The sequence below is a fragment of the Xyrauchen texanus genome, chromosome 38 (assembly GCF_025860055.1).
Source record: "Xyrauchen texanus isolate HMW12.3.18 chromosome 38, RBS_HiC_50CHRs, whole genome shotgun sequence".
Classification (NCBI taxonomy): domain Eukaryota; kingdom Metazoa; phylum Chordata; class Actinopteri; order Cypriniformes; family Catostomidae; genus Xyrauchen; species Xyrauchen texanus.
The window spans coordinates 26849798-26866653 of NC_068313.1; the positions used below are offsets into that span (position 1 = coordinate 26849798).

Sequence of the window (16856 nt, forward strand, 5' to 3'; positions counted from 1 at the left end):
TCACGGCCCACATGACTCCACATGCCGAAGTGTCCTCCTTGGGTAAGACACTGAACCCCAAGTTGCTCCCAAAGACAGGCTAGTGCCTTGCATGGCAGCTCTGCCATCATTAGTGTGTGAATGTGAATGTGTGAATGGGACACAGTGTAAAGCGCATTGGTAACTGCTAAGGTTAAAAAGGCGCTATATAAGTGCAGACCATTTACCATATGCACCAAGAATGTGAGTAAACAAAAGATTGTGAAAGTGAAATTTGATATTTAAATAATAAATTGATAAATAGATATGAAGTTGAAGATACAGTGGATGTGCTGAAGGGGCACACTTCCATTTAGTTACATTTTACTTTGCGTGCCCTCACTTCAATTAAGAACACTTGATGATCTATTTAAAATAACAAAATATGCACTAAAAATTTGGATAAATATGGGCAATGATAAAAGATTTAGATACAACAAACCCCCACAGTTTATATTTCACTTCTGGAGGCCGCTGTTATACTGTAGAATCCTCCAGTGCAGGCCCCAGAGGAACAATGAGGAAAATATATATAAAATTATAAAATATAAATAAAACACTATCGGCATAGATTTTTGCCAATAATGATAGGTCCAAAAAGCAACTATCGGAACCGATTAATCAGTAAAACCGATATATCGGTCTGCCTCTAGTTACATTTACATTTATGCATTTGGCAGACGCTTTTATCCAAAGCGAATTACAGAGCCCTTATTACAGGGACAATCCCCCGAGCAATCTGGAGTTAAGTGCCTTGCTCAAGGACACAATGGTGGTGGCAGTGGGGATCGAACCGACAACCTTCTGCTTAACAGTTCAGTGCTTTAGCCCACTACGCCACCACCACTTACCATTTACCAATACAAAACCACCAATAGTTATAATCCATTTGGATTATTTGGCTTGAAAAAAGTGATGCATTCACAATGTGCGGTTGTTCAGCTGCTCCAAAGAAAAAGATTAGGATCTTCCCATGGATTGTTTCTGAGCCTCAGTAAAAAGATTTTTCTTTTCTTCATTTGCATCTCAAATGTATTTTCTAAAGTCATTTTTTTTTATTTGGCTTTTTGCATCTAGGGCATCAAAGCGGGTACATATGTGATGTTGTAGTTCTGTTTTTCATGTACTCAAGAGGAATAGGAATATTTCAAAAAGCAGTCTATGTTATAGAGAATGAAAAAACTAAAAGTTAATTCAAAACTAAATTAAATCCCCATAAGGAATAGATAACAGGGTTGAGGGAAACAAGTTGACACATCTAAAGATGTTCTAGTTTTGAGTGGTAAGGTGATAGTTTGTTACTCTATTGTGCTCTGTTAAAGAAGGTTTGAAACCAGTAATGTCAAAGGTTAATCTTAACCTGTTCTGACGTTTTGTACACTTGCACAAAGGTTCAAGCCGACAGTATCAGTAGAAAAAAAATCTCCTTGCAAATGTATTTGATGTGTTTACATCTGGCAGACACATTTTTTATGTTGTTTGCTCATCTGCCATACATCGATAAAGATGTTTCTTCTTGGAAGTCAATAAGATATTCAGCAGATGTTTTGAGACTTCTATGATTTAGAATGTAAATTTGATCTTTTTAAGATGTTTAGCAGATGTCAATTAGAGTGCAATGCTTTTCAGATTTAACGCTCCTAAATAGACATCTCGGAGATGTACGTGTGCTATCTGGGTTAGCGCTGATTTCTAAAGCAAATTTACCAATACAAAACCATTCCCAGATAGCAAACCTGAGACATCTGAGGAAACATCTTATAGACCTATTGCAGTTGAGCAAACAACCAAAAAACATCAAATAGACATCTGGGTGTTGTGCGTGTGCAATCAAGGCTGTGATGATTTGAACATTCAACTTAATTTACTTATTTCACAATTAAGCCGTATTTGTTCACATTTTGATGGATGCAACACCATAAATGACACCTACTGAGCATCATTAGTCCAGTTTCCCCCTCTTTTCAAGTCATGAAAAGTTGGCCAAGTAAGTCTGCAATCTTTTGTGTTCTATTAAAGTTGATTCTCCCCAAACTGAAATTGTGATAATATGGTAGTAACTAAGTATTGTCATCATCCTTTATAAAATGTATGGCCTTCCCACAAGTTGATTGGGGGCCGCCTTTGGGGTAGTTGAGGTATCTTTTTTTGGCATTGGCCTTTAAATCAGTAAATTATTTTTGAACACCAAAAGTCTACTGAGAACTATAGTGTAACAACTGATTCCACACATTGGAAAGCATGGTAACATGGTTGAGGGAAACTTTTATTACGAACACTGGTATAATTAAATTGCCATGTTATACATGTACAGCAACTAACCGCTTTACAAAAAAAGCAAGTAATACAATATCACATATATTTACACTTGTATTTATATACCTTCCAATTTTACACAAACATATTTACAGGTGACAAATGCAATTCAAAATGTGGTAAATGCATTAGACACACAGCTCCAATGACATAATATTAAACCATTTTTATAGTCTGTTTAGGATGAATATGCAAGACAATATAATCACATATGCAATTTAAAAGGCTTGGGGACATGTCATATCTGACTGCTGCCACAGCAGCCAAGACTGTGCCTTTTAATATCATCTTAAAGTATTTAAATATCAGACATTCTAAGGACACATCTGATTGGTCAGTTTTAGATTGGTATTAGCAATGCAACATCTATAATTCAACAGATATATTTTAATTATTTAGAGTAAAGGATGTAAAATTAAATAAAAATGAAAAAGTACATTTCAAACACTCAATTGGGCCATTGATGTTCCTTCATATTTTAAATATGTACTGAAACACACCTGTAAGTTTGACAAGGACTGGTGTTAAATTCACCATTACAACATGTAAAGCAGGAAGAAACATTTGAATACCATTTGAAGATTTGTGTTTGATCGTAACAAAACACAGCAATCTGCTGTTGGGATTATAATTCACTGTAATATTTAGTGCCCTAAAATGACCGTACACAAGTCAGTTTAAAGATGTTTTTGGACATACATACATTGTAAAACAAACAAAAAAAAAGTCAAATAAATCCACAAATTAAACAGAAAATACATTGATTTGGTCCCAATTCCGATACCTCTGGTTCTCACAGACGTGAGAGCAGTAATTTCTTCGGAGAAAAAAAAAACATCTAAAATGTATGCATAAATATTCTGTCCTCATAGTTTTGGTAGGTACCCTTATCTAGTAATACACATTTCCCTTTAATTAGCATCTTTACATGGAGCAAACAACATTTACAACACCTCCCCTCCCAAAAAACTAAATAAAAAAAATCAACTAAATATTAAATGAGACTGAGAAACAAATCAATTTGTTATTAGGTACACTACCAGGTTTCGACAAGATTAGCTGGTCAAGTAAAGACAACCAATGCAGAAAACAAATATTGCACACAAAAATCACCCACTTCATTGTGCATTAAATAAATCGAGAAGCCCTGTTCATAGCATCTCAAACTTAAATGGCATATTTTTGTTTAAATTTGCACTGAAGGTATCGCTCACCTCTCATTCACAAGAACCAGTTTTTGGGTGAAAGTTAAATGTTGAATCCTTTATTACAAATCTAAGTGAGAACTGTATGGAAGAAACTATTTAAAGCCATACAACATACTAGACAGACATAACAAATATACAAAAATGGAGTTCACAACAGTTTCCCCTTGCAATATTGCAGACTAGTCTTTGGTGCAATGTTACCATGTCAGTGTGTGGAGGGAATCAGACTCTTGTGCCACTGCTTATGTGAGACTTTAGTGAGACGGATAAAGGGTAAGGTAAAAGTGTGCACAGATATGTTCTGATCAACACACTTCAATGATGTGCAATTTGTACACACACATAGTGTTTAACAAAACAAGACAAAACATATTGCACCACTGCGAGACACTAAAACATGTACATTTTAATGCTTATTTGTTGTGTTTGATTGGGGTGTTTTTGGAAATGGCACTTTTATTCAGTCCCCATTACAGTACATCATCCAATTGTAAACTAAGCATAAATTCCATGATGAAAAAAAGACAATACTAAACAGACTCATCCTTTTCTCTTCTATAATCTTGTTTTGATGACTCATGATGTTTATAATAACGATCGCAAAACAATTTCTAAATGTGATTTTTTTTGAAAGGATTATCTACATTTACAGAATATTTTGATGCAGCAATATGATATTGTTGTATTGGATGGTCACATGGTACTGTTTACACTATAGCAACATATGGACATATGGTATTTGTTAAAGCCGCAACACGTTTTCAATAATTAGTACCTGTTTTTCCCTTCCTTATCAAGGTCTTGCCTATTTTACAAACTATACACAGCTGAAAACCCTGACAAAGGCACACAATGGATAAAATAAGAACCCAAAACATGTGATCGTTTTTATAGTCAATAGTATAGTACCCATATACTTTCCATGTATACACCTGGTTGGGAATGCAACGACTTCACAATCCAGATTTCAAGCCTGTAGATATCAGGTTGTCTATGGACAGGCTGCAAGTCCATCCCAAGTGTAGGTCCAGGACTAAATGGGAAAGACCAGAATGATGAGGCTGAAAGTCTCCACGCAGTTAGTATTAGTCATCTGCTTGATGTAGTGTTTGATTAAATCTGTTTCTCATTTGTGTTTCCTTCAAACATCAATGAGGACAAAATCTCAATTTGTGCAAGTTGCAAGATGAAGAGTGGACACCTCCTGGTGCACTTTCCAAAAGGTTTGAGAGCTTGAATTGGACAAAAATGTGCAGGTGCATCAAAACTAGCATTAAAATGTGGCCGGTCCCAGAACATTAATCATTTTGATGGTTTTGAAAGCAGTGCAAAGAGTTTGTGCAATGGCAGAAAGAATTCAAACTCATCTGCAGGTATTTCGAAACACTTTAGTTAAATTGGCATCCTTACGGTTTTCTTTTAACAAAACAAAAAAATAAATAAATAAAAATTTCAAAAACAAACTCAAGTGGTTTTTTGATGCAGGAACCTTGTTAAACTGGACGGAAACAGAAAACAAAGGATTAGTGAAGAAGTACGATGGCCTCAGGGTGAGTGGAAACACCTCAAATCTTCTCAGACGATCTTTTTGATGCTTGGCCGTTTGAAGCTGCCTGCACTGCGCTGTTTCTGTACCTGGCTGGCTGACCCATGCCGTGCTCGCCCGCTGGTGGAGAGACTTGAGGTGGGAGGAATTTCGACATTCTCCTTGTCAATGCCTGCAGAAGAAATTATGTAACACCCCTGAATCATGACCTTACAAGCACAACTGTTGTCTATATTTATCTAATAAAAAAAAAAAAACTGACTCAATGTATTCAGTCATTTGCATAATTTCTAAATTATCTAAACACACACACACACAAACAAACAACCCCAATTCCGAAAAAGTTGGGACTGTATGAAAAATTCTAATAAAAACATAAATGACTGATTTGTAAATTATATTTACCCTTTGCTATATTGAAAGCACTACAACTATACATTATATGATGTTATACCCTGTGTATTTCATTGTTAAAAAGAAAAAAAAATTTCAGTAATTTCAAATCAGATGATTGCAACATGTTCCAAAAAGTTGGGACAGTCGAGTGTTTTCCACTGAGAAACATCACAATTCCTCCTTATAATACATTTGGGCACTGAAGACACAAGTTTGTTGAGTTTAGAAAGTGGAATTTTCCCCCAATAATCCATTATGTAGGTCTTTAGCTACCAATTTTACAGGGTCTTAATTGACATATGGTGTGCTTCATAATGCACTACACATTATCAAATGGAGACAGGACAGGACTGCAGGCAGGCCAATCTAGCACCCGCACTCTCTGCTCACACAGCCACACACTTGTAATCCAGGTAGTATGTGGTTTGAAGTTCATGTCTGTCTGCATTCACGGTGTTCTCACAGAAGTGCGAGTTAGTGCACTGACACACACCTTGCCATACAGACATTGGTTTTTGGACCTGACGCTAGGATTGTCATTTTCCTCATTGGCCCGGATAACACAACGGCAGTGTTTTACAAAAACGTTTTGAAATGTGGACACTTTGGACCACAACAAACACAGTTCCACTGTTCTACTTTTCATCTAAGATGAGACCGAGACCAGAGAAGTCGTCAGCGCTTCTGTTCAGTGTTGATGTAGGTCATCTGCTTTGCATAGTAAAGTTTACTTAAGTTATCCCAACCCCATGTTCATGATATCCATTACAGATGAATGATGTTTTTTAAGACAGTGATGTCTGAGGGATCAGATATCACACACATTCAGAAGTGGTTTTCGTCTTGCCCTTTACGCACTGACATTTCACCAGATTCTTTCAATCTTTTAACTATATTGTTCACTGCAGAAGGTGAAATGCCCAAAATCGTTCCAATTTGTCTTTGGGGAACATTGTTCTCAAAGTGCTGGATTATTTGCTGAAGCATCTGTTGGCAAATTGACAAGTCTTGAACGATCCTTGCTCTTGAAGGACTAGGCTGATTTTGAGGCTTCTTATACAGTATACAGTAATATGACACAATTGCCTCACCTGTTTAACATCTCCTGTTTCACATCGCCTTATTTCAACTCACCAAATTGTTATGGTCTTAAATTGCCCCGTCTCAACTTTTGGAGGGTTTTGCAATCAACTGAATTGAAATGACTGTACATAAAAAAAAAAATAAAAAAAAAAAGGTAAAACATCTTCTGTGTAGTAGTAGTGCTTTCAATATAGCAAAGGGTGAATATAATTTACAAATCACTCATTTTAGTTTTTATTAGCATTTTTTATACTGTCACACCTTTTTGGGAATTGGGGTTGTATATACAGTATACATTCTTAGCAAAATATGAATGTGCATTGTGTCATGTATACTGTCTAACTGCACATGTAAATGTACCGAGTGTGAAATGTGGAACAAGACCGCACAGGATATTCTTAAACCAGGGTTAAAAACAACAAGTGTGAAAAGCCCATAACTCTTTTAAAACTTCATATGTAATGTCCCATTATATTATTAGGTAGCAGTTGACTTTGAGTGCTTGCTTAACACATGGCTCTTGTGATCTCATTTTCACACTTCTTGTAAAACCAGCCCCTCTTGCTTTGATCCAGTAGGATCCTCTACTACTGATTCCTGGAGCAAATTTACAATAAATACTCTCAGATCAGCTGTGAATGGCAAAAACTGCTATTTTCACACAACGGAGGTTGATGAGTACCTGGAAGGACGAGGTGGGGTGGGAATACGGCCGACTTAGAGCAAGGCAGACAGGCTTCACACAGAGAGAGTAGAAAAGAAAACAAAAAAGACATGAGTGACACATTCACAACTCAAACGAGGACAGGAAGGACAGATGAATGAAAGAAACAGGAAATCAAAATAAAAATGGCAGCTCATATAAATAACTAACTTGTTTTAATCTTAACCACCAACAAAACAAGAGTTCTGCTAAAGAGTGAAGCTAAGCAGAAGTTGATACTTAGGGCTATCCAATACACAGTTGAAGTCAGAAGTTTACATACACTTAGGTTGAAGTCATTAAAACTCATTGTTTTAACCACTCCACAGATTTAATATTAGCAAACAATAGTTTTGGCAAGTCATTTAGGGCATCTACTTTTTTTTTCCAACAAATGTTTACAGACAGATTGTTTAACTTTTAAATTACTATATCACAATTCCAGTGGGTCATAAATTTACATACATTAAGTTAACTGTGCCTTTAAGCATCTTGGAAAATTCCAGAAAATTATGTCATGCCTTTAGACAATTAGCTTCTGATAGATATTGAAACTTGTATGTACCTGTGGATGCATTTTAAGGCCTACCTTCAAACAAAGTGCCTCTTTGATTGATATCATGTGAAAATCAAAAGAAATCAGCCAAGAGCTCAGAAAAAAATAAATAAATTGTGGACCTCCACAAGTCTGGTTCATCCTTGGGAGCAATTTCCAAATGCCTGAAGGTACCATGTTCATCTGTACAGACAATAGTATGCAAGTATAAACACCATGGGATCACACAGACATCATACTGCTCAGGAAAGGGACGCATTCTGTCTCCTAGAGATGAATGTAGTTTGGTGCAAAAAGTGCAAATCAATACTAGAACAACAGCAAAGGACCTTGTGAAGATGCTGGAGGAAACAGGTACACAAGTATCTATATCAACAGTAAAACAAGTCCTTTATCAACATAACCAGAAAGGCTGCTCAGCAAGGAAGAAGCCACTGCTCCAAATCCACCATAAAAAAGCCAGATGACAGTTTGCAAGTGCACATGGGGACAAAGATCTTACTTTCTGGAGAATTTTGATCTGGTCTGATGAAACAAAAATGTAACTTTTTGGTCATAATGACCATTGTTATCTTTGAAGGAAAAAGGGTGAGGCTTACAAGCCGAAGTGCACCATCCCAACCGTCAAGCATGGGGGTGGCAGCATCATGTTGTGGGTGTGCTTTGCTGCAGGAGGGACTGGTGCACTTCACAAAATAGATGGCATCATGAGGAAGAAAAATGATGTGGATATATTGAAGCAAAATCTCAAGACATCAGCAATGAAGTTAAAGCTCGGTCGCAAATGGGTCTTCCAAATGGACAATTACCCCAAGCTTACCTCCAAAGTTGTGGCAAAATGGCTTAAGAAAAACAAAGTTAAGGTACTGCAGGTATTGCTCAATTTGATAGAAAATTTGTGGGCAGAACACAAAAATCGTGTGCAAGCAAGGATGCCTACAAACCTGACTCAGTTACACCAGTTCTGTCAGGAGAAATGGGCCAAAATTCCAGCAACTTATTGTGAAGAGCTTATGAAAGGCTACCGAAAACATTTGACCCAAGTTAAACGATTTAAAGGCAATACTACCAAATACTAACAAATTGTGTAAAGTCTGACCAACAGGGCATGTGATGAAAGAAAAAAAAAAAAGCTGAATTAAATAATTCTCTCTATTATTATTCTGACATTTCACATTTTTAAAATAAAGTAGTGATCCTAACTGACCCAAGACAGGGAAAGTTTTCTATGATTAATTGTCAGGAATTGTGAAAAACTGAGTTTAAATGTATTTGGATAATGTGTATGTAAACTTCTGATTTCAACTGTATATTGAATATTCACAATACAGTACATTCGTGATGACTTCGCTGGTGTTATAAAATCAAGCAACATTGTGAGTATAGCAATGATTTGAATGTGATTTTTATTTATATATTAAGTTCCCTGAAATAAGTTTTCCCTCTCCTTGTTTCGTAAGTATGAGAAAATGGAGGAAAAAGTCTGTAAATATTATAAATAAATAAAAGTTATAAAATAAATATATTTCCAAATAAATGTGAAAACATAAAAAGGGTACATAGAAACTATATTTAAATCTGTAGACTTGCATTTAATATTGTGAACCACAAGATGTCACTGTGACTTCCAACCTAGAAAACACACCCTCTCATTACCATAATGACAAATGCAGAAATAAATATAAAATTAAATAAATTTGGAAATATATAAATGTGGAAATAACTAAACTTATAAATATATAAATAAGGAAATAAAAGTATAAATACTCATTTGAACATTTATTTATATTTTTTTTAAAAATTACATTTATTTGCAAAAATATTTATTTATTTATAATATTGGCAGACCCGATCCTCCATTCGAGAGTGCGTTAAGTCCACTACCATTCAAAAGTTTAGGGTCACTTACTCATTCTTTATTTATTTTTTTTATTCACATTTTAGAATAATAGTAAAGTCATCAAAACTATGGAATAACATAAATGGAAATATGGGAATTATGTTTTGACTAAAAAAATCCAAAATAAATAAAAACTGTTATATTTTAACATCTTCAAAGTGGCCACACATTGCCTAAACAGTATTGAAGGAGCTCCTATATATATATGCTTATAAATTAATTACAAATAACTAACAAATGTATTATTTGTAAAAATAAATTAATATGGTAGCACTTTTATAATTGTCTACAAAACTAATTTCAAACATTTAAGAATACGCCTTCAGATCAAAAGGTTTTTAAGATCATGAGAAACATTTCAGGCAAGTGACCCCAAAGCTTTGAACCTTAGTGTACGTTACAAAAACTTTATATTAGCTCCTCTGATTTAAACTTCAATAGCAAAAGTGGCAATGAAGTTGGTAATTTTGGTTAATTTCTGTAAATTCTTCACAATTAACTGAATCTCTGTTCAAAACATCGATTTAATGCTTCCTTTGCACCATCCCTCAAAAATGTTCTCTGAAATCATTCCTCCTTGTGTTTATTTAGAGAATAACATGCAGCGATTACTTTTAAGTAGATTTTGCTGCATTTTAATTCTAGCATTAAACATTTAGAATTTTTTGGCTACCATGGCTCTTTGGTCAAAATTATGGTGCCTCTGTTATACATATATAAATATATCAATCATACAGCAAATGCATAAATAAATACTGAAAACTATAGAAAAAAATGGAGAGATAATGTATTAGCTCAAAATGCAGTTTAAATTGATATCACAGTAGAGAAATTAGTGAGAAGGAATGTGACAACAATCACTTAAGGGTGCTTGCTGGATATCAGCTGACTTTTGTTATATATAAATACCCCTGCTACGAATGTACACTCTTTAATGGCCAATTATCACACTGCCACCACTGAAAGAAAGTAAAAGACAAGAAATAGGCACTTAAATAAGTTACCACAGTTCGCAAACTATAGAACTGGACATTAATTGCCCAACACAGCTCTATAGTTTAGGTTTGTACCAGCTGTTTTCGGTGGCACCTCCTCTGTGGTTCGTGGATGGGAGAGAGTTGGGGACCGTCTATAAACTATAGGGCCCTCTGAATCGACAGCACATTCCCAATGAAAAGAAGACAGAATGCAGTGAGGTTAATGAAGATACAAATGCAAAGCAAAGGTGTAAAATGCACACACAACCTCAGTCAAAGCACTGTTTATGCTAATCTCTGTCTTGGTCTAACATGCTAGCTAGCAAAGCCCAAGAAATGTGTGAAATGTGAGCTTAGTTGACAGAGAGGCACTTTTAGAGATCTCAGATATGAAAGAAGATAGAAAAGCGCTGACAACCAGGAAAGCGGTAATGTTCTGCGTGTTTAAAAACAGCAGCGTGACTATAGCTGTTACCGGGTTGTTATTTATTTTTTTAGCAAAAGGTGTGCATTGAAGGGGTAGTTCACACAAAAATGAAAATTCTGTCATCATTTGCTCACCCTCATTTTGTTTCTAACAAGTGTTCATTTATGATTTATTTTCCCCTCTGTGGAACACAAAAGATGTCAGGCAGAATGACTAGCCTCAGTCACCATTCACTTTCACTGTCTGGGAAAAAAGATGCAATGAAAGTGAATGGTGACTGAGATTAACATTCTGCCTAACATCTACTTGTGTGTTCCAGAAAATAAATAAAATCATATGGGTTTGGAACAACTCAAGCATAAATGAGTAAACAATGACTGAATTTTCATTTTTGGGTGAACTATCCCTTTAAGGGAATGACTCCCAACTGCCAATCTAATGCATTGTGTAGGAATATTTGAATGTGCACAAGTGAATTAGTAAATGTTTGTATGTGTGTCTTTGACGCTCGACTGCTGGAAGTGAACACTGACCTGGTGAGTGCTGTGAGGTGGCGAGTGATGTCATGGAGTTGGAGAGGTTGAGATTCTGAGTGATGCTGAGCTGGCTTTGGACAGTGGGAGGATATGGCGAGGTGGGCGTTCGCAATGACTCCTCCCCCCCTTCTTCCTCGATCCCGGGAAGGTAGGTGTCAATCAAAGCATCCAGAAACTTGACCACGAGTTCGGCATAGTCTGGAATTTGGGTTTGCTTTTGGAGAGATTAGGAGTAGGCTCATGTAAAGGATAAGTTTAAAGACAGCATTTGTAGCAAAATAAAATTTCAACTGGTCCCTCATGTAAAAAAAAGAAAGAAGGAAAAGGAAGTGAGTGGGGCCATAATCACGGTTTCAAAATATGCAACAAGATGTGAACATTACATTATGGACTGGCCCCATTCGCTTCCATTAAATGTGCCTTAAAGAAAAGTTCACCCAAAAATGAAAATTCTCTCATTATTCACTTACCCTGATGCCTTCCCAGCAGAACACAAATTAAGATTTTTAGAAGATAGAGCTCTGTCAGGTCTTTATAATGCAAGTAAACGGGTGCCAGCACGATTTTAAGTTTTACGTGACGCATCAACTGCTGGCAATAAGTGCTTATTAAAAGTTAATAAAGTTATAATTATTGATTTATTTTTTTACACAAACTTAGCGATTTGCTTCAGAAGATATTCAATGATCGACCGAAGTCGCATGATTACTTTTACGCTGCCTAAACGTGACTACTGGACCGTCAAAGTGCTGGAACCCGTTTACTTGCATTATAAGGACCTGACAGAGATAAATCTACTTCCAAAAATCTTTATTTGTGTTCTGCTGAAGAAAGACAGTCATACACATCTGGGATGGCATGAGGGTAAGTGAATAATGAGAGAATTATCATTTCAGGGTGAACTATTCCTTTAATGTTATCATGATTTTCATAGAGCAACAAGTCAAAATAATTTTTGTCGAACATTGTCACAAATGCTTTTAACTGAGCTGACATTGAACCTGTAACATTTCTTTAAAAGTCAGTTAGCTTTACTAAAGAAAAGATATACATATACTAAAGAAAATGTGAGTGACGTTGTTCATGAGAAGTATACTGCCATGATGCTAAGGTGTTATGGGTGGTTGTTAAGGTAATGTTAAGTGTTCAACAGGGTGTTCTAGGTTGTTGCCTACAGAACCTACTGAACTGAAACACTGCCACTGAACTGATTCAAAGCCCTATTGACTGTCAGCAAGACTGAATGGGGAACCCCTTGAGTATTAAGGGAGGAATACATCCCTGCCATTCATTCCTTTTTAAAGCACACAGCACAATTCTGGGAGAGTAACAGGCGGGATGGTTTAGGAAGATGTTTGGGTAGGCCGTTTTGGTCAATAAATCTAGAAAGCCGCAGAGAGACCACAGCATGCTGAATTTCCTCGGTGTACTTCATTGGAAAACAACATTTATTGGTGCAGTTAATCATACCTTAGAGAAGGGCCCGGCAAACCTCCAGAGTCCATTGAAACCGAAGCCTGTGAATTAAAGAGAGGTGACAGAAAGAGAGAGAAGGAAGGGGAGGATTAATCAAACACTGACAAAGTTTAAGTGAAATACTGTGAACAAAATGTCATTATATGATGCAAAAAAAGAGATGGTGGAAAACAGCCTCTGCCAAGAAAATAAATCTGAAAGTAAATAAACGATTAAAGAGAGAGAATGTTTTACTCTGTAAGCAGGACGGCTGGTACTGCGGAGGAGACTCCTCATGATACACCACATTCTGAATGATGCCATGAACGGGGTTCAGGAGGTTGGGGTCCTGGCACATGGAGAGGACGGTGCTGATCTTGGAGTCCAGCAGGTTATGACTAGAGCCGAAACGACACAAGCAAAATGAATGTCATGTCAAGATAATACCAATACCAAAAGTATGACATGGAACTGGATGGGGAAAGCAAGTGTTATTTTCTGCATTTTTGATAAGATATGTTTAATATTCTGTTATGTAGTGAAGAATGACACTTGTGCTTGGGTTGAGGATGGACTTTCACTTTCAAGTGATACTTGATTTGAGTGCTGCTTAGCTCTTTAAGCAGTTGCAATTAAATTGACAGTGCAAGAGTTTCACTGTCCTTACACTTGCTCACCTGGGATTTACTAATGATTGCTAAACTAAATGAAGTTAGAACAACATAAGAAAATGAATTGACAAGACTAATGGGGTTGAGTTAAAACTACTATAGTACATTGATTTGACCTAATCTAACTAAATTATGTTGACTCAATGAAACATTGAATGAAATACATTAAAATGCTTGTAAAAGCATTCTCAAATTTAATTAAGGGTCATGGCTTAAATTTTTGAGTGGCCGGTCTAGAGTAGTTGTTTACAATTGGCAAGCAATGCTGAAACTATTGACAGAAATTTTTCAGCTGTTTAGGTCAAATACTCACAAACACAAACTCTCGAGATTGATAATTTATCTCTTACCCCAAAATTAAAATCAACATATACCGATACTAAATGTCATATTATGTATAACTCTGACTATAATCAAACATTAAGAACTATATCAGCTGTTACAAATAAAACCAGATTCATTACAATCTTATATATTTATTTTTCATTTTTGAATTTCGGGGATTTATTTTTATTTTTCGTGGCATTTTTGCCACAAGCCATCTTTAATTCTGACCCTGATTGCAACTTGGTGCATTGATTTTCAGCATTGGCACCAGACAAATAGATCTCGGCTGACTGTGATGTGTTGGTGTGAAATATGGCAGATACTCACACTACAGGAAAGACCTTGGGGAATACCACACTGGCCTCAGCCAAATACTCGTACAGGATTCGCTGATGAAACTCATCTGTAGTGTATTTAACCAGCGTCGCCTGCAATAAAAAAGTTAAAGAAAAATGGGGGGGTTCAATTATACAACATTAAGTATAGAATAGTTTAAGATAGTTAGTTATATAAGAGCTGTTGGTTCAACAGTCTCCAGGGTCGAGGTTAATGAGTGAGGATGGAACAGTATGGAGCACACACCAGCACAGTGAGTAGTAAAGTCTGTATCTTTGGGTCTGTGAGAACTTTCTCATCCAGGAGAACATTTGATTCAGACATGGACACTTTGCGTAAGTGTGAGTTGGCCATGCGTTGGGTTTCTGGAATAAAGAGCAGATGTAAGCAGCTATGGTAACATTTCTAACTTTCAATTCTTATATATGGATCAAAAAGTTTGCCTGTTATATTATCCATATGGTCTATCACATTGGTTCTCAAATGGTTTTGCTTCGGGACCCAGATTCAAAGTGGCGAACCACTATAGTAAAAACGTAACCTGTATTTAATGTATCCTGGGTCGCATTTCCTTTTATCTTGCATAGTTTTGTTTATGGTTTTCAAGTATAAGGGCTTGCATCAAGTTAAATTATTTTTGTTGTTGACAACAAAACAACAACAAAATCTTCAGGAAGTTTTCTCTCCCCCTTATAAAAATTGAAGAGCATATTTATTTATAGGTTATGAGCCCATTATTATCCTGTTTGTTTCCTAATTTCAAACATCATTCAAACAGTACATACATATTACACAGGAGGAAAGGCTCCTCATAACCATGGTCAGGTCAGCGTAGCTAATCTTAAATAATAGTAATAATAATAATAAATTATAGCAGCCTATTGATGAAAAAATACACATTTTGAAACTTTAAATACAACTGCCACTGTTGATATAAAATGAAGACGTCTAATAGATTCTACCTATTGCTTATTTCATATGAAACTATAACATTTTGTCAAAATACTTTTAAAAATCTTTGTTCTTTCCCTGCTGTCCACAACCCATTTCGAATAGACTTGCGACCCACTATTAGGTCATGACCACCAGTTGAGAAACACTAGTCTATGACATGTTTAAATGTGTGCATCAAAAGCTTGTTATGTGGCTGAACACATACACCATAATACACTCACCGATCTCATAGTCATTTTCAGAAACCCGCCTCATCTTTGGAGGAGTAGTGATGCCTGATTCCATATCTGGCCTCTTTGGGGCTTTTGAGTCAGAAATGAGATGATCAAAACTCTTTCTGGTGCCTGGGAAAAAACAAAAACACAAGAAAAGTCAAATGTTAAAGAGGCTGTAAACGGTTAGTCTTCAACCCAGTTTAAACCTGGTATTAAGCATTTAGGGAGATTTGACCACAAGTGGTCAGTGCTAAATATAGGCCTCAACGGGGTCTAAAAATGTCTTGTGATCGGATTACAAAACATATGGAGGTAGTCAAAATGCATGTGACCACACTACATTTGATGTGTAAATGATAATCTGTATTTTATTTTATTATATAATTTTTGTATTCATTTTATTGAATAAAATTGTATTCTCGCATCTTTGTCTTTACAGTGTAGTATGATGCAGTAACACACTGACAAAGTAATTGATGATAATTATTATGAATGCAGTTTTTATGACCTCATATTTATTGAAAGACTATACTGAATATTTGTACCTCTAAAACTAATTTGTCACACAACAGCACCATTTAAAATCAACTGGTTATTTAAATGTTATTATAAAAAGTTATTTAAATATAAAAAACTACTTATGGTGCCTTAACATGTAGCCTCCAGAGAAAGAGGAACAGACCCAATGACTTATTTAAAAATTCTGCTTTATAAACAAAACAATCCCTGTTTCTTTCTTAGGTACTTCTTGTTTAGCCAAAAGCAGCCATAAAAACTGTGTTCATACCCAGTAATTTCTTTGTGTTGGCCTGTGACGGTTGGCCCATGTCCACACTCATGGACTTGCGTGGGCGAAGGCTGGTCTGGCCCATGGCTGAGTACTGTGGTGCGATGCTGCGCTCTGACACATTAGGAGAAGCCCAGGGCCTGACACATAAAGGAGTGTGAGTATTTAACAACCAACAAGTAATAATAATAATAAAAAAACAAAAATCAATACAGTGTGGTTGGAACAGCAAATGCATATCACAGGAAGAGGACAACAGGAAATTCAATGCTGGTTGATGAAAAGTCAGAGAAATGATCTCACCTGCATCCAGCCTCGTTATCGTACACCGAGTATGTGTCCATGGGGAAGTTTTCCATGGTAACATCCGAAAGCAATAACGACTTCCTGTGCTTTAGACTGCAGCGGCTCCTCACTTCCTCAGATACTGTGAGCAAAGCTGTAA

General features: G+C 36.1%; 1 protein-coding gene across 2 annotated transcripts in view; it reads right to left on the reverse strand.

Moving 5' to 3' along the window:
• Positions 1-4977: 4977 nt before the first annotated feature.
• LOC127632117 (neurofibromin-like) overlaps positions 4978-16856 on the reverse strand; it is a 118225-nt gene continuing 106346 nt past the window's right edge. Inside the window, exons 49-59 of one of the 2 annotated variants that reach the window (XM_052110624.1) lie at positions 16715-16850; positions 16412-16551; positions 15631-15753; positions 14702-14820; positions 14447-14547; positions 13377-13519; positions 13137-13183; positions 11664-11880; positions 10797-10874; positions 7250-7303; positions 4978-5260 (exon numbers count right to left, since the gene is read on the reverse strand). In XM_052110624.1, the coding sequence (XP_051966584.1) occupies positions 5118-5260; positions 7250-7303; positions 10797-10874; positions 11664-11880; positions 13137-13183; positions 13377-13519; positions 14447-14547; positions 14702-14820; positions 15631-15753; positions 16412-16551; positions 16715-16850 (1301 nt within the window). In that variant the 3' untranslated portion in view covers positions 4978-5117. The remainder of the gene's footprint in view (positions 5261-7249; positions 7304-10796; positions 10875-11663; positions 11881-13136; positions 13184-13376; positions 13520-14446; positions 14548-14701; positions 14821-15630; positions 15754-16411; positions 16552-16714; positions 16851-16856) is intronic. The other variant, XM_052110625.1, reaches the window with a different exon arrangement.